The following is a 24,238-nucleotide window of genomic DNA, read 5'->3' as shown; positions in this document are numbered from 1 at the left end:
GCTGTGAAATTGGCTGTGAGGAAGCTGCTGAATGATATTAAACCAAATCAAATCAAACAATTGGATTGATTTTTATTATTCCTAAGGAGACAATGGAAAAACTGACTTGGCTTGCAACAGAGTCAAGTTTAAGCCAAGAAAAGAATTCCCAGGAGGAGAACTCTGAGCCTGAGGAAGAGGAGGAGCTGCTCTCCTCCTCTCAAGAAAGGAACACTTTGGGAAGTGAAGCACCAGATGTAGGAATAAATAACTGCACCCCAGGCAGATCCAGCAGTTCTGTGGCAGAAAACCCCACATTTCTGATGTTCTGTGCAGAAAACCCCAAATTTCTGATGCTCTGTGGCAGAAAACCCCAAATTTCTGATGTTCTGTGGCACAAAACCCCACATTTCTGATGTTCTGTGGCACAAACCCCCAAATTTCTGATGTTCTGTGGCAGAAAACCCCACATTTCTGATGTTCTGTGCAGAAAACCCCACATTTCTGATGTTCTGTGCAGAAAACCCCACATTTCTGATGTTCTCGGGCACAAAACCCCATATTTATGATGCTCTGTGGCACAAAACCCCCACAATTCTGATGTTCTGTGGCACAAACCCCACATTTCTGATGTTCTGTGGCACAAAACCCCACATTTCTGATGTTCTGTGGCACAAACCCCACATTTCTGATGTTCTGTGGCACAAAACCCCACATTTCTGATTTCTGTGGCACAAACCCCACATTTCTGATGTTCTGTGGCACAAACCCCACATTTCTGATGCTCTCTGGCACAAACCCCCCCATTTCTGCAGCTCCTGGGCTGCCTTACCCTGGTCAGGTAGGCCTGGGCAAAGGCCAGGTCCTTCTGCTCCCTCAGGATTCTGATTTCTGTGGCACAAACCCCACATTTCTGATGCTCTGTGGCAGAAACCCCCACATTTCTGATGCTCTGTGACAGAAACCCCACATTTCTGATGTTTTGTGGCACAAACCCCACATTTCTGATGTTTTGTGGCACAAAACCCACATTTCTGATGTTTTGTGGCACAAACCCCACATTTCTGATGTTCTGTGGCACAAACCCCACATTTCTGCTGCTCTGTGGCACAAAACCCCCCATTTCTGATGTTCTGTGGCAGAAACCCCCACATTTTTTATGTTCTGTGGCACAAAACCCCCACATTTCTGATGTTCTGTGGCACAAACCCCCCATTTCTGCAGCTCCTGGGCTGCCTTACCCTGGTCAGGTAGGCCTGGGCAAAGGCCAGGTCCTTCTGCTCCCTCAGGCTTCTGATGTTCTGTGGCAGAAAACCCCACATTTCTCATGTTCTCTGGCACAAACCCCACATTTCTGATTTCTGGCACAAAACCCCACATTTCTGATGTTCTGGGGCACAAACCCCCCCATTTCTGCTGCTCCTGGGCTGCCTTACCCTGGTCAGGTAGGCCTGGGCAAAGGCCAGGTCCTTCTGCTCCCTCAGGATTCTGATTTCTGTGGCACAAACCCCACATTTCTGATGTTCTGTGGCACAAACCCCCACATTTCTGATGTTCTGTGGCACAAACCCCACATTTCTGATTTCTGTGGCACAAAACCCCACATTTCTCATGTTTTGTGGCAGAAAACCTCACATTTCTGATTTCTGTGGCACAAACCCCACATTTCTGATGTTCTGTAGCACAAACCCCACATTTCTGATGTTCTGTGGCACAAAACCCACATTTCTGATGCTCTATGGCACAAAACCCCACATTTCTGATGTTCTGTGGCACAAACCCCACATTTTTATGTTCTGTGGCACAAACCCCCCATTTCTGATGCTCTATGGCACAAAACCCCACATTTCTGATGCTCTGTGGCAGAAAACCCAAAATTCCTGATGTTCTGTGGCACAAAACCCCACATTTCTGATTTCTGTGGCACAAACCCCACATTTCTGATGTTCTGTGGCACAAACCCCACATTTCTGATGCTCTCTGGCACAAACCCCCCCATTTCTGCAGCTCCTGGGCTGCCTTACCCTGGTCAGGTAGGCCTGGGCAAAGGCCAGGTCCTTCTGCTCCCTCAGGATTCTGATTTCTGTGGCACAAACCCCACATTTCTGATGCTCTGTGGCAGAAACCCCCACATTTCTGATGCTCTGTGACAGAAACCCCACATTTCTGATGTTTTGTGGCACAAACCCCACATTTCTGATGTTTTGTGGCACAAAACCCACATTTCTGATGTTTTGTGGCACAAACCCCACATTTCTGATGTTCTGTGGCACAAACCCCACATTTCTGCTGCTCTGTGGCACAAAACCCCCCATTTCTGATGTTCTGTGGCAGAAACCCCCACATTTTTTATGTTCTGTGGCACAAAACCCCCACATTTCTGATGTTCTGTGGCACAAACCCCCCATTTCTGCAGCTCCTGGGCTGCCTTACCCTGGTCAGGTAGGCCTGGGCAAAGGCCAGGTCCTTCTGCTCCCTCAGGCTTCTGATGTTCTGTGGCAGAAAACCCCACATTTCTCATGTTCTCTGGCACAAACCCCACATTTCTGATTTCTGGCACAAAACCCCACATTTCTGATGTTCTGGGGCACAAACCCCCCCATTTCTGCTGCTCCTGGGCTGCCTTACCCTGGTCAGGTAGGCCTGGGCAAAGGCCAGGTCCTTCTGCTCCCTCAGGATTCTGATTTCTGTGGCACAAACCCCACATTTCTGATGTTCTGTGGCACAAACCCCCACATTTCTGATGTTCTGTGGCACAAACCCCACATTTCTGATTTCTGTGGCACAAAACCCCACATTTCTCATGTTTTGTGGCAGAAAACCTCACATTTCTGATTTCTGTGGCACAAACCCCACATTTCTGATGTTCTGTAGCACAAACCCCACATTTCTGATGTTCTGTGGCACAAAACCCACATTTCTGATGCTCTATGGCACAAAACCCCACATTTCTGATGTTCTGTGGCACAAACCCCACATTTTTATGTTCTGTGGCACAAACCCCCCATTTCTGATGCTCTATGGCACAAAACCCCACATTTCTGATGCTCTGTGGCAGAAAACCCAAAATTCCTGATGTTCTGTGGCACAAAACCCCCCATTTCTGATTTTCTCTGGCACAAAACCCCACATTTCTGATGTTCTGGGGCACAAACCCCACATTTCTGCTGCTCCTGGGCTGCCTTACCCTGGTCAGGTAGGCCTGGGCAAAGGCCAGGTCCTTCTGCTCCCTCAGGATTCTGATTTCTGTGGCACAAACCCCACATTTCTGATGTTCTGTGGCACAAAACCCCACATTTCTGATGTTCTGGGGCACAAACCCCACATTTCTGATGTTCTGGGGCACAAAACTCCCCATTTCTGATGCTCTGTGGCACAAACCCCACATTTCTGATGTTCTGGGGCACAAAACCCCCCATTTCTGATGCTCTGTGGCACAAACTCCCATTTCTGTTGTTCTGGGGCACAAAACCCCCCATTTCTGATGCTCTGTGGCACAAAACCCCCCATTTCTGCAGCTCCTGGGCTGCCTTACCCTGGTCAGGTAGGCCTGGGCAAAGGCCAGGTCCTTCTGCTCCCTCAGGCTTCTGATGTTCTGTGGCAGAAAACCCCACATTTCTCATGTTCTCTGGCACAAACCCCACATTTCTGATTTCTGGGGCACAAACCCCCCGTTTCTGCAGCTCCTGGGCTGCCTTACCCTGGTCAGGTAGGCCTGGGCAAAGGCCAGGTCCTTCTGCTCCCTCAGGGGGTCCCTCTCCAGGATGTCCTCGTCGTAGAGCAGCAGCAGCTTGGAGGTGTCTTTGCTGCCACGAGCTCTGCCCCTCTTGCTCCTGGTCCTGTGGGAGCTCCTGCTCTTCCCTGGGGCTTTCAGGTTCTCTCCTGTGGAGGAGCAGGAGGTGACTCAGTGGCAGAGGCACCCCAGGGCCCTGCCAGGGCAATATTGCAACAGAAATTGTTGTAAAATTTATGCCAAAATACACATTGGCGGTGCTCCCTGGAAGTGGAGGAGAAATTCACTTCCCAAGAGTCAAGCTGGCCCAAATCCTGATTTTGTTGCTTGTTTCCACAGCATCTGACTGGAGAAATCTCTGGATGCAGCCACAGGTTTTTGTGGAACTAAAAAAATCCCTCACACCAGGGCAGAACAACCACAAAGGCTACAGAGAGACAGCACAAGCCCAGAGCTGTGCTGGAAATTTTAGATAATTATTTACAACATAGTTAAAATCATAGATAAACACCTGGTGTCACACAACAGGGAATTAAACAGGGAACTAAGGGGCTACATCCAGATTTTTGTGGCTTGAGGTTTAGGAATCTGCTGATTTAATGGGCTGAGGTCCCCTCCTCAAAATTCACTGCTCAAGTTCATTTAGCACTTGGACTTTGTTTCATTGCCTTTTCTCCAACATGACCTTGTCAGACAAAATTCAAATTAGAAAAGATTTGACTGTTTAATATTGCTCTTCTAAAATTATCAGTTCTTAGCTGACACAAACCATGAATCTGTCTGCAAATATGCAAGAGAGCTGTGACTGGCTCCTAAAATTGGATTCCCAGCTGGAAAACACCACTGGGCTCAGATACACCCAGGGAGTTAAACCCAAACAGGATCCCCAGTGGTTGGTTTTCCCTGCAGAGAGCAGCTCTACTTCCCCACTCCCTGGGTCCAAAAACCCCACAGCACTCCCCTGCTGTCCAAAAAACCCCACAGCACTCCCCTGCTGTCCAAAAAACCCCACAGCACTCCCCTGCTGTCCAAAAACCCCACAGCACTCCCCTGCTGTCCAAAAACCCCACAGCACTCCCCTGCTGTCCCTAAACCCCACAGCACTCCCCTGCTGTCCAAAAACCCCACAGCACTCACCTGCTGTCCCTAAACCCCACAGCACTCCCCTGCTGTCCAAAAACCCCCCTGCACTCCCCTGCTGTCCAAAACACCCCACAGCACTCCCCTGCTGTCCAAAAACCCCCCTGCACTCCCCTGCTGTCCAAAACACCCCACAGCACTCCCCTGCTGTCCCAAACCCCACAGCACTCCCCTGCTGTCCAAAAACCCCACAGCACTCCCCTGCTGTCCCAAACCCCACAGCACTCCCCTGCTCTCCCCAAACCCCACAGCACTCCCCTGCTGTCCAAAACACCCCACAGCACTCCCCTGCTGTCCCTAAACCCCACAGCACTCACCTGTCCCAAACCCCCTGCACTCCCCTGCTGTCCCAAACCCCACAGCACTCCCCTGCTGTCCAAAAACCCCACAGCACTCCCCTGCTGTCCCCAAACCCCCTGCACTCACCTGCTGTCCCTAAACCCCACAGCACTCCCCTGCTGTCCCCAAACCCCACAGCACTCCCCTGCTGTCCCCAAACCCCACAGCACTCCCCTGCTGTCCAAAAACCCCACAGCACTCCCCTGCTGTCCAAAAACCCCACAGCACTCCCCTGCTGTCCCAAACCCCACAGCACTCCCCTGCTGTCCAAAAACCCCCCTGCACTCCCCTGCTGTCCAAAACACCCCACAGCACTCCCCTGCTGTCCCCAAACCCCCCTGCTGTCCCCAAACCCCCCTGCTGTCCCCAAACCCCCCTGCTGTCCCAAACCCCCTGCACTCACCTGCTGGCCTCCTGTGGGCCTCCACCTGTGGGGAAGCTGCCTTGGCCATGGTGAAAGCAGATTTAGGCTCCTCTGCTGTGTCCCCACACGTTTCGTCATCTTTCTGCAAGCTCTCTATTCCTTCCCCTTCCTCCTCCTCCTCTTCCTCAGGCTCAGAGTTCTCCTCCTGGGAATTCTCCTCTTCAGAATCTCCCTCTTGGCTTAAACGTCTCTCTGTTGCAAGCCAAGTCAGTTTTTCCATTGTCTCCTTAGAAATAATAAAAATCAATCCAATTGTTTGATTTGATTTGATTTAATATCATTCAGCAGCTTCCTCACAGCCAATTTCCCAGCTCAGCACCTGCCCAGCTGAAGGATTTTGTTAAGGAACAGAATTCAAACCCCTCCAGAGCTGCCTAAAATTGGAAAATTCAATTTCAGCATCTGCCATTCAGCAAATTAGGCCTTAATTTAGAAGGGATTCATTATTGATTCCTTAATTATCATCTTAGATCTTCAAGGCTTGCTGGAATTGTGACCTGCAAAGTCATTTTTATTTTAAGTATTCTTAGAGAGCAGCCTCACTGAGGAATCCCTGCAGCTCAGCAGAGTTTAGATCTGCATATTTGCAATATAATTCCTTAGTGTGGGCTTAAAATGTGCCCAGGAAAACCTGGGTTTCAATTTCTCTGTGACCAGGACAATGCCAGGCTCTTAGAGAGTTATCAGCCCATGTTCCCAGTGGGATCTCCAGTGGGATCCTCAGTGGGATTTTCAGTAGGATTTCCATTGGGTTTCCAGTGAGATTTCCAGTGAGATTTCCAGTGGGATCCTCAGTGGGATCCCCAGTGGAGTTCCCAGTGGAGTTCCCAGTGGGATTTCCTCATCCCCAGTGGGATCCCCAGTAGAATTTCCATTGGGTTTCCAGTGGGATTCTCAGTAGGATCCCCAGTGGGATTTCCTGATCCCCAGTGGGATTTCCAGTGGAGTTCCCAGTAGCATTTCCATTGGGATTTCAGTGGGGTTCCCAGTGGGATTCCCAGTGGGATCCCCAGTAGGATTTCCATTGGGTTTCCAGTGGGATTCTCAGTGGGATCCCCAGTGGGATTTCAGTGGGGTCCTCAGTGGGATTTTCAGATTCCCAGTGGGATCCCCAGTAGGATTTCCATTGGGATTTCAGTGGGGTCCTCAGTGGGATTTTCAGATTCCCAGTGGGATTTCCATTGGGATTTCAGTGGGGTTCCCAGTAGGATTTCCAGTGGGATCCCCAGTGGGGTTTTCAGATCCCCAGTGGGATTTCCAGTGGGATTCTCAGTGGGATCTCCAGTGGGGCCCTCAGTGGAGTTCCCAGTGGGATCCCCAGTAGGATTTCCATTGGGATTTCAGTGGGGTCCTCAGTGGGATTCTCAGATCCCCGGTGGGATTTCCAGTGGAATCCCCAGTGGGATCCTCAGTGGGATTTCCAGTAGGATTTCCAGTGGGATCCCCAGTGGGATTTTCAGATCCCCAGTGGGATCCCCAGTGGGATCCCTGACTCCACAGGGTGTTTTAGGACCCCCACAGTCGCCCCCTTCTTTAAGGGTTCTCAAGTTTTATCTTTTCATGTTTTATCTTTACCTGCAGTTCTGGCACTGACAGAATCGACTCTTCTGAGGCTGATGACATCTCCTCATCCTCATCTTGTGTAAAATCATCAAAATCATCTTCTTCCTCTTCTTCCTGCCCTTCCCTGTCCCCTGCAGCCTCGGGGCCGGCGGGTGTCCCCACGGACTGCCCATCAATGCTGGAGGAGTCCTCCGGCCTTCCCGGGGGGCTGCTGAACTCTGCCTCCCTCTCAGCTGGGTGAGGGGGGTTCTTTGGGGAGTCACTGCTGCCTGGGGGCCCTGCAGCCCCCCCAGGCTCCCCCTGCTGCTCCCCCTGGGGAGGGGAGGGCAGGGCCTGGCGCTCCTCCTCTCCCTTCTCCTCACAGGGCCCGTGCTCCTTCTTGGGCTCATCCCCGCCACAGGAACAAGCAGCCTCCATGTTCAGCTCCTGGCCAAGGCCCAGCATGAACTCCTCCCTCCTCTCAGCACATAGAAGATCTCTTTTTTGGGCCAGGTTGGCTTCTTTGGGAGCATCACTTAAATCTTCAGACTTGATTTCCACCGATGCGTCAGGATTTTCTAAATGAGGCAAAAGCTCCACCACTGGCAAAGGCTCCGATGTGTTCCCATCTCCTTCTCCCACTGCCCAGCTGCAGCAGTCCCCCTTGCTCCCCTTGTCCTGAGTGTCCCCATGGGCAGGGTTTGTGCCACACTCCTTCTTTGGGGACAGAGTGGAGCAGGGCACAAAGAGCTCTGGGGGCTCCACCTTGGGCTCCACTGCAGGAAAAGCTCCTGGAGCAGGGAGCAGGGTCAGCTTCTCCTCCCCTTCAGCCCCAGCAGGAGCAGAGAGCCCAACAGGGCTGGGAGAGACAATCAGGGACGGGATGGAAGAGGTGACCAGAGGCTGGTTTAAGGGGCATGGGAAGGTGGAGGGATTCACCAGCAGGGTGGTGACAGGAATGGCCTGAGCGCCTCGGCCCACGGCCGTGCTCAGGGGCTGGATCACGTTGCAGCCATTGCCAATGTTCAGCACCTTCACTGTGGTGGCAGGGACAGTCAGGATGACAGGGGAGGGCTGGATCACAGGGGAAGCTTTGATCACCGGGGCAGATTTCGTCCCTTTTTTCCTCTGGTAGCTCTTCCTCACGCACGGTTTGCGCGTCCTCATCCCGCCCAAGGCCGGCAGCATCACCTTGGGCTGGAAGGCCCCTGGCTCTGAGGCCACCAGAGCTGGGCCTACAGCAGCTGGGAAGGCTTGTCTGGAGTGTGGCTGGCCAGTGGAAAGAACATTCTGGAATTCCAAGGCATCCCCAGCTGCCAGCACTGCTGGGACTTTCAGGGGCGGCGGCGCTGGCTGGATGGGCCGAGGGACCCGGCCCCGGACCCTGCTGGGGGCAGCCTCCGACTGAGCCAATTTCTGATTTTTCTGCACGCTCAGGGGGCTGGAGCTGGGCTGCAGGCAGGGGCTGGGGCGGATCAGGACAGGTTTCAGAGCTGAGGATCTCTGCCTCCTCCAGGGCCTCCTGGAGAAGCGGTTGCCCAAAGGTTTCAGGGTGAGCACGAGCCCCTTGGGCATCAGCAAAGGGTATTTGTCATCACAGCCCCCGCCTGCAGCTCCCTTCTCTGTCCCCACAAGGGCAGATTCTCCAGCAGGTGAGGCCGGTGTCTCCTTGGCATCTTCTGCCAGCTGCTTCAGCTCTCCCTGGATGGAGGGCAAGCTTGCCTGAAGGGAGCAAGAATTTATTGGAATTATTATTTATGGGCTATTTCTGTATTTCCACCTCCAGAGCACAAAAGGCAACAGAGTTTCCTCTGTTTTATTTCCTTTATACTACTGCATGTTGCTTAAGAGTACTTGAAATTCATGAGTTGCACTGCAAAGCCTTTAGGAGACTCTGAGCTCCTGAGAAAAACAAAAGTTTTACGCTTTATAAAGGTTGCTTTAGTAAAAATAAGATTTTGTGGGAAGGAAACTTCCCTGTGTAACAGGGAGTGATGAAGAGAAATGGATTTTATGGCATTTGAGTGCAGTTGTTCCCTTGGGCACAGTCCTCCCTGACTGCCTGACTCACAGGAATGGTCTCTGTGCCTCCAAGAAAAATCCACATGAAAAGGAGACCCACAAAAGGAAAAAAATCCACACAAGGAAAAAAATCCATAAGGAAAATCCACAAGAAAAAAAATCCACACAAGGAAAAAATCCACGAGGAAAAAAATCCACACAAGGAAAAAATCCACACAAGGAAAAAATCCATGAGGAAAAAAATCCACACAAGGAAAAAATCCACAAGGGGAAAAATCCAAAAGGGAAAAAACCACAAGGGAAAAAATCCACAAGGGGAAAAAAAGTCCACAAGGGGAAAAAAATCCACACAAGGAAAAAATCCACAAGGGGAAAAAATCCACAAGGAAAAAATCCACACAAGGAAAAAAATCCAAAAGGAAAAAAAACCAGAAGGAAAATCCACAAGGGGACAAAAATCCACAAGGGGACAAAAATCCAAAAGGAAAAAATCCAAAAGGAAAAAAGTCCACAAGGAAAAATCTACAAGGGGAAAAAATCCACAAGGGAAAAAATCCACAAGGGAAAAAATCCATGAGGAAAAAATCCATGAGGAAAAAAGTCCACAAGGGGAAAAAATCCAAAAGGAAAATCCACAAGAGGAAAAAATCCACAAGGGGAAAAAATCCACAAGGGAAAAAATCCACAAGGGGAAAAATCCACAAGGGGAAAAATCCACAAGGGGAAAAAATCCAAAAGGAAAATCCACAAGGGGAAAAATCCACAAGGGGAAAAAATCCAAAAGGAAAATCCACAAGGGGAAAAATCCATAAGGGGAAAAATCCACAAGGGGAAAAAATCCAAAAGGAAAATCCACAAGGGGAAAAATCCACAAGGGGAAAAATCCACAAGGGGAAAAATCCAAAAGGAAAATCCACAAGGGAAAAAATCCACAAGGGGAAAATCCACAAGGGGAAAAATCCACAAGGGGAAAAATCCACAAGGGGAAAATCCACAAGGGGAAAAAATCCAAAAGGAAAATCCACAAGGGGAAAAATCCATAAGGGGAAAAATCCATAAGGGGAAAAAATCCACAAGGGGAAAAATCCACAAGGGGAAAAAATCCAAAAGGAAAATCCACAAGGGGAAAAAAATCCAAAAGGAAAATCCACAAGGGGAAAAATCCACAAGGGGAAAAAATCCAAAAGGAAAATCCACAAGGGGAAAAATCCATAAGGGGAAAAATCCACAAGGGGAAAAAATCCAAAAGGAAAATCCACAAGGGGAAAAATCCACAAGGGGAAAATCCACAAGGGGAAAAAATCCAAAAGGAAAATCCACAAGGGGAAAATCCACAAGGGGAAAATCCACCCAAAACCAAATAAAACCCACAAGAAATGAACCAAACAACACCTCCCCCCAGAAAATACCTTTAACCAGAAGGGCAGGCGATGCTCTTCCCTCTCCACGGGAGGTTTCCACTCGTGGGGCTGGATTTCCTCACAGCACTTCACCAGCACAGGCAGCTGCTTCGTCTTCTTGTAGTACTGAGGGGACAGGAGACAAAGGCACGCAGGTGACATGCTCAGGTCACCTCTGGGACACAGGACGGGGCTCCCTGCCAGTGCTCATGCCAAGAAAGTGATCTTTAATAGGCTTCCACCCACAGGAACATGAAAAATCAGTCACCAAGAGCTCACTGCCACCCTGGCTGCTCTCCCAGAGGTTCAGGCAGCTGGGCAGGTGTTGCTTGGTGTTATGTGGTTTTGTTTTGTGCAGCTGTTCTTTTATCTGGTTTTGTTTTGTGCAGCTGTTCTTTTATCTGGTTTTGTTTTGTGCAGCTGTTCTTTTATCTGGTTTTATGCAGCTGTTCTTTTATCTGGTTTTGTTTTATGCAGCTGTTGTTTTATCTGGTTTTGTTTTATGCAGCTGTTGTTTTATCTGGTTTTATGCAGCTGTTGTTTTACCTGTTTTTTTTTCCCAGCTGTTCTTTTATCTGGTTTTGTTCCTGTGTGTTGTTTTACCTGGTTTTTTTTTCCAGCTGTTCTTTTATCTGTTTTTTTCCCAGCTGTTGTTTTATCTGGTTTTTCCCCAGCTGTTGTTTTATCTGTTTTTTTTTTCCCAGCTGCTGTTTTACCTGGTTTTATTCCCAGCTGTTCTTTTATCTGGTTTTGTTCCCAGCTGTTCTTTTATCTGTTTTTTATCCTAGCTGTTCTTTTATCTGGTTTTGTTCCCAGCTGTTCTTTTATCTGTTTTTTTCCCAGCTGTTCTTTTATCTGCTTTTGTCCCCCCCAGTTTATGGGACAGGATTAGTGCCCAGCTGGCTGCAAACAACACTTTTGTTTCAATTTTGCTACTCAAAAGCTCACTTGGATGGATATTTAACCAGGATTACTGAGTTTTACCAGGACTATCTCATCTCTAAAGAGTCAAACCAGTATCCAAACACCAGTGGCTAAGGGAAACAAAAGGTTAAACCCTCACTGCTACCCCAGGGATGACATTTAATTGAAAATAAGGAGCCCTTGGAACACAGAGGCCAGGAGTGGCCCTTACCCTGATGATGTTGTCAGGGGCTCTGTTCATGTTGAGGTTCTTGATCCTCACTGTCAGCTGATGGGCAGTTTTGGTGGGCAGCAGGTATTTGCTGATCAACGGCTTGGGGAAATCCGTCCCTTCGAAATGTTTCAGCCCTAAAGCCAACAAGCTGGCCAGGGAAAGATGGAGGGGAGGAGATGAGAAACCTCTCAGCTCTGCCCAAGGGTTGCAATTCTCTTTACCAAACCAACTTGCAGCCATTTTGTGCAATAACTGAGGCACCTACTTGTCCTCTGCCTTGGTGAAGACGATCTTGTCTCGGGGAGGGTTTGCTCTCAAGGAACAAATTGGCAGCAGCTCTGGGTACATAAAAACTTTCCTGGTTGCCAAAATCCAGGCCACTTGCTTTGGCAAACACGAGAATTCATTTGCTGTGGAAAGAATGAACAGGGAAGGACAGTTTTGTGTGTGTGGATGGAGGTTTTTCACAGCTCACTTCTTGAAAACCCCGCTTCTTTTACTGCTTTCACTGCAAAAAGGATTTCTTCCTGTTTTTAAAATGTGCAGAGTTTCTAGTTTTCCCCTTTAAGTTCACACCAGCAAAAGGTAAAATTCTTTTCTCCTTCCATCTTTTCTTTTGCTCTGTAGCAAGGCAAAGACCAAGTGGCCACTCTGAGCCAAGAAACACTTTTACTATATTGCAATTAAGAAATAATAATTAACTTCTGATTGTGATGGTGTGAGTTATGACATCTGTACTGTCTCACTCATTACATGAGACTGAAAATGGAATAAAAATTGTTTAAAACACCTCTGAGTTGCCCCAACTCCGGGTCAGAAAAGGAATTAATCCACCCTGTTCCCTCACTTATCATCCTGCTCCTGCTTTCCACACCTTGTTCCTGTGGGAAATGGATTGGTAGAAAATTGGTGTGGAGGCCAATGAACATTTTTAGTACATTGTAATTAGGAAATAATTAACTTCTGATTGTAATGGTGTGAGTTACAACATCTGGATTGTCTCACCCTTCACATGAGACTGAAATGGGGGAAATGGATTGGTATCCACAGGAACATGGATTGGTAGAATAGATTGGTAGAAAATTGGTGTGGAGGCTAAGAAACACTTCTAGTACATTGTAATTAGGAAATAATTAACTTCTGATTGTAATGGTGTGAGTTACAACATCTGTATTGTCTCACTCATTACATGAGACTGAAAATGGAATGAAAGTTGTTTAAAACACCTCTGAGTTGCCCCAAATCTGGGTGAGAAAAGGAATTAACCCACCCTGCCCCTCACTTATCATCCTGCTCCTGCTTTCCCCACCCTGTTCCTGTGGGAAATGGATTGGTAGAAAATTGGTGTGGAGGCCAAGAAACACTTTTAGTATATTGTAATTAGGAAATAATTAACTTCTGATTGTGATGGTGTGAGTTATGACATCTGTATTGTCTCACTCATTACATGAGACTGAAAATGGAATAAAAATTGTTTAAAACACCTCTCAATTGCCCCAAATCTGGGTGAGAAAAGGGCATAACCCACCCTGTCCCCTCACTTATCACCCTGCTCCTGCTTTCCCCACCTTGTTCCTGTGGGAAATGGATTGGTAGAAAATTGGTGTGGCTAAAGCTGATAGGCCAATGAACATTTTTAGTATATTGTAATTAAGAAATCATTAGCTTCTGATTGTGATGGCATGAATTATAACACCTGGATTGACTCACTCTTCACATGAGACTGAAAATGGAATAAAAATTGTTTAAAACACCTCTGAGTTGCCCCAAATCCGGGTCAGAAAAGGAATTAACCCACCCTGCCCCTCACTTATCATCCTGCTCCTGCTTTCCCCACCCTGTTCCTGTGGGAAATGGATTGGTAGAAAATTGGTGTGGAGGCCAAGAAACACTTTTAGTACATTATAATTAGGAAATAATTAAATTCTGATTGTAATGGTGTGAGTTACAACACCTGGATTGTCTCACTCTTCACATGAGACTGAAAATAGAATGAAAGTTGTTTAAAACACCTCTGAGTTGCCCCAAATCTGGGTGAGAAAAGGGCATAACCCACCCTGCCCCTCCCTTACCATTCTTCACAGCCTTCCTGGGGCTCCAGTCCACTGGCACCTGGGCGTGGAAGTCCTCAAGGAGCTGCAGGGCCCCCTGCAAGTTGCAGGGCTGGAACATGGTCTGGAATTTGGGGTCCTGGGGCACCTGGTGCAGGCTGGAGCTGCAGGCAAAGCTCCCGAGCTCGCTCTGCAAAGGCAGCACAGAAACGCAGCAGAGACAGGCAGGGAACAGAGAGAGAGCATGGAAAAATCAGATTATAAATGATAAACTGTCATATTATAAATAGGGTCTCATCAGGTTGTAAATTAAAATTTATCATCTGATGCTAAATCTTCATTTGGGGCATCACAAATGCAGGGTAGAGGATTTGCTCTCAGGGTGGGGAGGTACTGGCACAGGTGCTCAGAAAATTCTGGATTTCCCCATCCCTGGCCAGCACTTCAGATTTTCAATTATTCCCCTCTGAATTTCATCACAAAAGGTAAAATTCTTTCCCCCTTCCATCTTTTCTTCCCTTTTTCCCTGGGTCAGTGGAAGGTGCCCCTGGTGCTCCATTCAGGTGGAACTGAGGGAGCTTTAGGGTCCCTCCCCACCCAAACCATTCTGGGATTCCGTGACTTTCAGTTCTTTTTCAATTCCCACCCTTCCCACAATTCCAATATTTATCCCATTAAAGCCATTATCCATTCCAACATTTATCCCATTAAACTGAAAACTAAGGTTCCTTTCCATTCATTTAATAAAGTAAATAAATAATAGATTGCATTTATTATTTAAATGAAATTTAAATAAAGAAATCTATTTATTTAAATGAAATTTAAATGAAATTTAAATAAATAAATCTATTTATTTAAACGAAATTTAAATAAATAATTCTATTTATTTAAATGAAACTTAATAAATTTATTTAAATGAAATTTAAAGAAATTATTTATTTAAATGAAACTTAAATAAATCTATTTATTTAAATGAAATTTAAATAGATCTATTTATTTAAATGAAATTTAAATAAAGAAATATATTTAAATGAAATTTAAATAAATATATTTATTTAATTTATATATTTAATATATAATTAATTATTTATATTAATTATAAATTATATTAAATTATATTTATTTTTATTTATATTTATATATTTATATATAATAATATAATATTATTATATTATATTATTATAATATATATTATATATATTGCATTATATAATATATATAATATATATTTATATATATTTATATATATTTATATATTTTTATTTATATTTATATATTATATTAAATTATATTAAATTATATATTTAATTTTTATTTATATTTAAATGAAATCTAAATAAATAACTATACTTAGTTATAAATAAAATAAATAAATAAAAATAAATAAATTTAAAAATTCATATTTCGAAGTAAATAAATAAAAATAAATGAATATTTCGAAGTTTGCCCAGGGACCAGCAATGGTTTGAATTTATGGATATCTGATTTTAGGCATTTCTTACCAAAAACATCTGGGTGGTGTTGGCCTCTGAACTCAGAGCAGGGTTGAAACTTGCCAGGAGATGGATTTGAGTCAGGAGCTGAACATGCTTGAGGAATAAAATCAAATAAATTGGATTTTTTTTGGTTCAGTTTATCACAAATCCAAGGAACTGGAAAGCACAAGTCCAAAGGCACAAGAAAAATCTCCTGAGCACAGCAAAAATCAAATCTCTGCCTGCAAAAATCCTTAAAAGCAATAGAAAACTGAGGGGAAACTTTCATATCCACTGACACAAATTTTATTACACAAATTCTGAAGACATCAACTATTGAAATCTTTGAGCAGTTTCCCAACTTTTTTGGCCAAATTCTCATCGTGACCAACACAGCAATTCATTTTTTCCCCTACAGAAATACATAATACTTATTTTACCAACAATTTCAGCTCTCAGAACTGCCCATTTCCCAATTTCTAGGCGCAAGAACAACCCACTTTTAAGAGTAAGAAAAGTGGTGAGAATGGGATTTCTCAGCGCATTCAAGCACGGATCACCTGCTGCATTTGCTGCTGGAGCCTCTTCCTCTGTGCGCTGTCCAGAGCCAGGCGCTGCAGGGGCTTCTCACTCTGCTCCTTGGCTCTCTCAGCCTCCGGGGCTGCCTTGATCGAGGCCTTCTTGATTCTCAGCTGCTCCAGCTGCTCCTTCACTGTCTGGTGCTGCTTGTTCAGTAAATTGGCCAGAGGCTCCTCGAACCTGGCGGAAACGCCAATGGAATGGATTGGAGTAGGGAATAAAGGGGAAGAAATCCCTGATTTCATAATGCTCCCTGTTTATTTAGAATGTTTTTATTGATTTCAATACGGAATAAAGTGGAAGAAATCCCTGATTTCATAATGCTCCCTGTTTATTTACAATATTTTTATTGATTTGGACGGAATGAAGTGGAAGAAATCCCTGATTTCATAATGCTCCCTGTTTATTTACAATATTTTTATTGATTTCAATACGGAATAAAGGGGAAGAAATCCCTGATTACATAATGCTCCCTGTTTATTTACAATATTTTTATTGATTTGAGTACGGAATAAAGTGGAAGAAATCCCTGATTTCATAATGCTCCCTGTTTATTTAGAATATTTTTATGGATTTGGACGGAATAAAGGGGAAGAAATCCCTGATTTCATAATGCTCCCTGTTTATTTACAATATTTTTATTGATTTGGACGGAATAAAATGGAAGAAATCCCTGATTTCATAATGCTCCCTGTTTATTTAGAATGTTTTTATTGATTTGAATACGGAATAAAGTGGAAGAAATCCCTGATTTCATAATGCTCCCTGTTTATTTAGAATATTTTTATTGATTTCAATACGGAATAAAGGGGAAGAAATCCCTGATTTCATAATGCTCCCTGTTTATTTAGAATATTTTTATTGATTGAATACGGAATAAAGTGGAAGAAATCCCTGATTTCATAATGCTCCCTGTTTATTTAGAATATTTTTAGTGATTTGAATACAGAATAAAGTGGAAGAAATCCCTGATTTCATAATGCTCCCTGTTTATTTAGAATATTTTTATTGATTTCAATACGGAATAAAGTGGAAGAAATCCCTGATTTCATAATGCTCCCTGTTTATTTAGAATATTTTTATTGATTTCAATACGGAATAAAGTGGAAGAAATCCCTGATTTCATAATGCTCCCTGTTTATTTAGAATATTTTTATTGATTTGAATACGGAATAAAGTGGAAGAAATCCCTGATTTCATAATGCTCCCTGTTTATTTAGAATATTTTTATTGATTTCAATACGGAATAAAGTGGAAGAAATCCCTGATTTCATAATGCTCCCTGTTTATTTAGAATGTTTTTATTGATTTGGATGGAATAAAGTGGAAGAAATCCCTGATTTCATAATGCTCCCTGTTTATTTAGAATATTTTTATTGATTTCAATACGGAATAAAGTGGAAGAAATCCCTGATTTCCTAATGCTCCCTGTTTATTTAGAATATTTTTATTGATTTGAATACGGAAGAAAGTGGAAGAAATCCCTGATTTCATAATGCTCCCTGTTTATTTAGAATATTTTTATTGATTTGGACGGAATAAAATGGAAGAAATCCCTGATTTCATAATGCTCCCTGTTTATTTAGAATGTTTTTATTGATTTGGACGGAATAAAGTGGAAGAAATCCCTGATTTCATAATGCTCCCTGTTTATTTAGAATATTTTTATTGATTTGAGTACGGAATGAAATGGAAGAAATCCCTGATTTCATAATGCTCCCTGTTTATTTACAATATTTTTATTGATTTGGACGGAATAAAGTGGAAGAAATCCCTGATTTCATAATGCTCCCTGTTTATTTACAATATTTTTATTGATTTGGATACAGAATAAAGTGGAAGAAATCCCTGATTTCATAATGCTCCCTGTTTATTTAGAATATTTTTATTGATTTGGACGGAATAAAATGGAAGAAATCCCTGATTTCATAATGCTCCCTGTTTATTTAGAATATTTTTAGTGATTTCAATACGGAATAAAGTGGAAGAAATCCCTGATTTCATAATGCTCCCTGTTTATTTACAATATTTTTATTGATTTGGACGGAATAAAGTGGAAGAAATCCCTGATTTCATAATGCTCCCTGTTTATTTAGAATATTTTTATTGATTTGAATACAGAATAAAGTGGAAGAAATCCTTGATTTCATAATGCTCCCTGTTTATTTAGAATATTTTTATTGATTTGGACGGAATAAAATGGAAGAAATCCCTGATTTCATAATGCTCCCTGTTTATTTACAATATTTTTATTGATTTGAATACGGAATAAAGTGGAAGAAATCCCTGATTTCATAATGCTCCCTGTTTATTTACAATGTTTTTATTGATTTGGACGGAATAAAGGGGAAGAAATCCCTGATTTCATAATGCTCCCTGTTTATTTACAATATTTTTATTGATTTCAATACGGAATAAAGTGGAAGAAATCCCTGATTTCATAATGCTCCCTGTTTATTTAGAATATTTTTATTGATTTCAATACAAAATAAAGTGGAAGAAATCCCTGATTTCATAATGCTCCCTGTTTATTTACAATATTTTTATTGATTTGAATACGGAATAAAGTGGAAGAAATCCTTGATTTCATAATGCTCCCTGTTTATTTAGAATATTTTTATTGATTTGGACGGAATAAAATGGAAGAAATCCCTGATTTCATAATGCTCCCTGTTTATTTAGAATATTTTTAGTGATTTCAATACGGAATAAAGTGGAAGAAATCCCTGATTTCATAATGCTCCCTGTTTATTTACAATATTTTTATTGATTTGAATACGGAATAAAGTGGAAGAAATCCCTGATTTCATAATGCTCCCTGTTTATTTACAATATTTTTATTGATTTGAGTACAGAATAAAGGGGAAGAAATCCCTGATTTCATAATGCTCCCTGTTTATTTAGAATATTTTTATTGATTTGGACGGAATAAAGTGGAAGAAATCCCCGATTTCATAATGCTCCCTGTTTATTTACAATATTTTTATTGATTTGGACAGAATAAAGGGGAAGAAATCCCTGATTTCATAATGCTCCCTGTTTATTTACAATATTTTTATTGATTTCAATACGGAATAAAGTGGAAGAAATCCCTGATTTCATAATGCTCCCTGTTTATTTACAATATTTTTATTGATTTCAATACGGAATAAAGTGGAAGAAATCCCTGATTTCATAATGCTCCCTGTTTATTTACAATATTTTTATTGATTTGAATACGGAATAAAGTGGAAGAAATCCTTGATTTCATAATGCTCCCTGTTTATTTAGAATATTTTTATTGATTTGGACGGAATAAAATGGAAGAAATCCCTGATTTCATAATGCTCCCTGTTTATTTACAATATTTTTATTGATTTCAATACGGAATAAAGTGGAAGAAATCCCTGATTTCATAATGCTCCCTGTTTATTTACAATATTTTTATTGATTTGAATACGGAATAAAGTGGAAGAAATCCTTGATTTCATAATGCTCCCTGTTTATTTACAATATTTTTATTGATTTGGACGGAATAAAGGGGAAGAAATCCCTGATTTCATAATGCTTCCTGTTTATTTAGAATATTTTTATTGATTTGGATGGAATAAAGGGGAAGAAATCCCTGATTTCATAATGCTCCCTGTTTATTTAGAATGTTTTTATTGATTTCAATACGGAATAAAGTGGAAGAAATCCCTGATTTCATAATGCTCCCTGTTTATTTACAATATTTTTATTGATTTGGACGGAATAAAATGGAAGAAATCCCTGATTTCATAATGCTCCCTGTTTATTTACAATATTTTTATTGATTTGAATACGGAATAAAGTGGAAGAAATCCCTGATTTCATAATGCTCCCTGTTTATTTACAATATTTTTATTGATTTCAATACGGAATAAAGTGGAAGAAATCCCTGATTTCATAATGCTCCCTGTTTATTTAGAATATTTTTATTGATTTGGAGCACTGTTTCTTTATTTTCCTTGCTATCTGCTTTGCACAGTTTGGTTTGACCATGCCTGCACTGCTCAACAGGAACTCCAGCTGCAAGGTCTGCAGAAAGATCACACACTGCTTCAAATCCTGCTACTTTCTTCAAAAATTAATAAAAAATATCAACAATTATTAAAATTGAAAAGATTTAAATACTTTAATACGTAATAATTTTATATTATAAAATTATATTTATTATTTTATTTAAATTTTAGTATTTCATTATATTATATTAAATTTTATATTTTTATATTATATTCATTTATAATATAATATAGTATAAATATTATAAATATTATATACATTATAAAGTATATATTTATATATTATTATATTATATTAAATATTATTATATTATATTAAATATTTTGTTGGTTTTATTATTTAAGTATTTCCCAGCCTTATGCAGAGAACTTTACCAGAGATCCTACAGTAAAAGCTACTCCTGGAGCAGAAGGAATTAATTATTTCATTAATTATTTCATTAATTATTTCATTAATTATTTCATTATTTTATTTATTTTAGCTACACCAGTTAATCTGATTTCTGCTGTACCAGGCCTGAGGTTACTTTATTAAAAAATTAATTAATTATTACCCAGCCTTATGCTGAGAACTCTATCAGAGATCCTACAGTAAGAGCTACTCCTGTAGCAGAAGGAATTAATTATTTTATTAATTATTTTATTAATTATTTCATTAATTATTTCATTCATTAAGTAAAAAATATTTTATGAAAAAAATAATTAATTATTACCCAACCTTCTGCAGAGAACTTTACCAGAGATGCTACAGTAAGAGCTACTCCTGGAGCAGAAGAAATTCATTATTTCATTATTATTCATTATTTGATTTGATTTATTTTAGCTACACCAGTTAATCTGATTTCTGCTCTACCAGCCTGAGGTTACTTTATTTAAAAATTAAGGAATTATTACCCAGCCTTGACTTTTAATAAAGTAAAAAAATTTTACTTTATTAAAAAATTATTTCATTATTATCCAGCCTTTTGCTGAGAACTTTACCAAGAGCTACTCCTGCAGCAAAAGGAGTTCATTATTTCATTCTTTTATTTTATTTATTTCATTTATTTTAGCTACACCAGTTGATCTCCTGATTTCTGCTGTTGGTCAGCAATACCAGGCCTGAGGGTACTTTATCAAAAAATTAATTAATTATTACCCAGCCTTGATTTTTAATACAGTAAAAAAAAAAATTATTAAAAAATTAATTAATTATTACCCAGCCTTTTGCTGAGAACCCTATCAGAGATCCTACAGTAAGAGCTACTCCTGAAGCAGAAGGAATTAATTATTTCATTAATTATTTTATTAATTATTTCATTAATTAAGTAAAAAATATTTTATGAAAAAAATAATTAATTATTACCCAACCTTCTGCTGAGAACTTTACCAGAGATCCTACAGTAAGAGCTACTCCTGGAGCAGAAGAAATTCGTTATTTCATTAATTATTTTATTAATTATTTTATTAATTAATTCATTAATTAAGTTAAAAATTATTTAAAAATTAATTAATTATTTCCCAGCCTTATGCTGAGAACTCTATCAGAGATGCTACAGTAAGAGCTACTCCTGGAGCAGAAGAAATTCATTATTTCATTATTATTCATTATTTTATTTGATTTATTTTAGCTACACCAGTTAATCTGATTTCTGCTCTACCAACCTGAGGTTACTTTATTTAAAAATTAAGGAATTATATTACCCAGCCTTGACTTTTAATAAAGTAAAAAAAAAAAATTATTAAAAAATTAATTAATTATTATCCAGCCTTATGCTGAGAACCCTATCAGAGATCCTACAGTAAGAGCTACTCCTAGAGCAGAAGGAATTAATTATTTCATTAATTATTTCATTAATTATTTCACTAATTATTTCATTAATTATTTCATTAAGTAAAAATTATTTTATTAAAAAATTAATTATTATCCAGCCTTTTGCTGAGAACCCTATCAGAGATCCTACAGTAAGAGCTACTCCTGTAGCAGAAGGAATTAATTATTTCACTAATTATTTTATTAATTAATTCATTAATTAAGTTAAAAATTATTTTATTAAAAAATTAATTAATTATTACCCAGCCTTTTGCTGAGACCTTTACCAGAGATGCTACAGTAAGAGCTACTCCTGGAGCACAAGAAATTCATTATTTCATTATTATTCATTATTTTATTTTATTTTATTTTATTTATTTTAGCTACACCAGTTAATCTGATTTCTGCTGGTGATCAGCTTCCCTGAGGTCAGTTATAGAATTGTTCCATGATGCTCCTAATAAATAAATCCATACATATATAAAATAAATATATAAATCCATAAATATATAAAATAAATATAGAAATCGATAAATCCATAAATATATAAAATCAATATATAAAATAAATCGATAAATATATAAAATAAATATAGAAATATATAAATCGATAAATATATAAAATAAATACATAAATCGATAAATATATAAAATAAATCTATAAAACAAATAAATCCGTAAATATATAAAATAAATCTATAAATCTATAAATCGATAAATATATAAAATAAATATATAAATATATAAATTGATAAATATATAAAATAAATCTATGAATTGATAAATATATAAAATAAATCTATAAATCGATAAATATATAAAATAAATATATAAATCTATAAATTGATAAATATATAAAATAAATATATAAATCTATAAATCGATAAATATATAAAATAAATCTATAAATCTATAAATCGATAAATATATAAAATAAATCTATAAATCTATAAATCGATAAATATATAAAATAAATCTATAAATCTATAAATTGATAAATATATAAAATAAATCTATAAATCGATAAATATATAAAATAAATCTATAAATCTATAAATCGATAAATATATAAAATAAATCTATAAATCTATAAATCTATAAATATATAAAATAAATATATAAATCTATAAATATATAAAATAAATCTATAAATCTATAAATCTATAAATATATAAAATAAATCTATAAATCTATAAATCTATAAATATATAAAATAAATATATAAAACAAATAAATCCATAAATATATAAAATAAATATATAAACCCATAAATATATAAAATAAATCTATAAAACAAATAAATCAATAAATATATAAAATCAATTAATAACTATCCATAAATAAATCCAGCAAATAGAGATTTTTGCCTTAAAGAATCCTGTGTACAGACAAAACCAGGGGAGAAACCGCTGGGAGAAGTGGCCCACCAAAGCAAAATTAAGAAAATAAAATAAAATAATTGATTTAATTGAATATGATCAGAGCCAGATGCATACAGAGAAGGGCAGAAATCTGCCTGGTTTTCAGTTTGTAGCTGGTTCCGAGCTGCTGCCCTCCCCTCTGGCACTGCTCAGCCCAGCGGGAGCAGCAGAAATCCCAGCTCAAATCACTGTAGCTCCTCTCCCAAACAGAGCCAGCGCACCTCGAGCTGGTCTGCCCCAGAACCCAGGAGCCCCCGGCCGCCTGCAGCCCCCGAGCGGCTGGGACGGGCTGGAATCAGCACCGGAGAGAGAGAGAGAGCACAGAGCAGGGAAGGGTGGGGCTGGAGGGAGCTTCAGCTCGAGCTGATGTCACCTCCTGCCACGGCAGGGCCACCTCCCACCATCCCGGGGGCTCCCAAGTGTCCAACCTGGGCCTGGGCACTGCCAGGGGCAGCCACAGCCACAGATCAAACACAATCAATCTGCTTCATGTGTTCAATCCAAGCATCCAAAGATTGGGGAGATCAGGAGGTTCAGATCTTCATCCCACCCAGTTTAGTGCAAGGGGATTTTTGGGCAATGTTCTCATAGAACCATGGAATGGTTTGGGTTGGAATAGACCCAAAAACTCATCCAGTCCCAAGAGCAAGGACATTTTCCACCATCCCAGCCTTGTCCAACCTGGCCTTGGGCACTGCCAGGGGCAGCCACAGCCACAGATCAAACACAATAAATCTTATTAAACACAATAAATAAACAATACATTTTCATGTGTTTAATCCAAGCATCTCCCCAAAGATTGGGGAGCTCAGGAGGTTCAGATCTTCATCCCACCCAGTTTAGTGCAAGGGGATTTTTGGGCAATGTTCTCATAGAACCATGGAATGGTTTGGGTTGGAATAGACCCAAAAACTCCTCCAGTCCCATGGCAGGGACCCTTCCACCATCCCAGCCCTGTCCAACATGACCTTGGACATTTCCAGGGATCCAGGGGCAGCCCCAGCTGCTCTGGGCAATCTGTTTAATGTGTTTAATCCCAAATGTTCAAAAATTGGGGAGCTCAGGAGTTTCAGCTCCTCACCCCCCCAGTTTAGGTGCAAGGGGATTTTTGGTGGGGGGGAATTCTCTTGTTCTCATGGAACCATGGAATGGTTTGGGTTGGAATAGACCCAAAAACTCATC

The 24,238-nt window shown here is 40.6% G+C and overlaps 1 protein-coding gene across 3 annotated transcripts in view; it reads right to left on the bottom strand.

Annotated features, from left to right (window-relative positions):
* LOC136568359 (GON-4-like protein) overlaps positions 1-24,238 on the bottom strand; it is a 60,276-nt gene that overhangs the window by 11,328 nt on the left and 24,710 nt on the right. For all 3 annotated transcript variants that reach the window (XM_066568326.1, XM_066568327.1, XM_066568328.1), the window contains 9 exons: positions 15,804-16,002; positions 15,271-15,357; positions 13,790-13,958; positions 11,983-12,127; positions 11,715-11,865; positions 10,589-10,705; positions 7,191-8,879; positions 5,595-5,841; positions 3,680-3,861 (listed from right to left, as the gene is read on the bottom strand). In XM_066568326.1, coding sequence (XP_066424423.1) covers positions 3,680-3,861; positions 5,595-5,841; positions 7,191-8,879; positions 10,589-10,705; positions 11,715-11,865; positions 11,983-12,127; positions 13,790-13,958; positions 15,271-15,357; positions 15,804-16,002 — 2,986 coding nt within the window. The remainder of the gene's footprint in view (positions 1-3,679; positions 3,862-5,594; positions 5,842-7,190; positions 8,880-10,588; positions 10,706-11,714; positions 11,866-11,982; positions 12,128-13,789; positions 13,959-15,270; positions 15,358-15,803; positions 16,003-24,238) is intronic.

The sequence above is a fragment of the Molothrus aeneus genome, chromosome 31 (assembly GCF_037042795.1).
Source record: "Molothrus aeneus isolate 106 chromosome 31, BPBGC_Maene_1.0, whole genome shotgun sequence".
In the NCBI taxonomy this organism is placed as follows: domain Eukaryota; kingdom Metazoa; phylum Chordata; class Aves; order Passeriformes; family Icteridae; genus Molothrus; species Molothrus aeneus.
The sequence above is the reverse complement of the archived record's forward strand: the minus strand, read 5'-3'. Positions and strand labels throughout refer to the sequence as shown.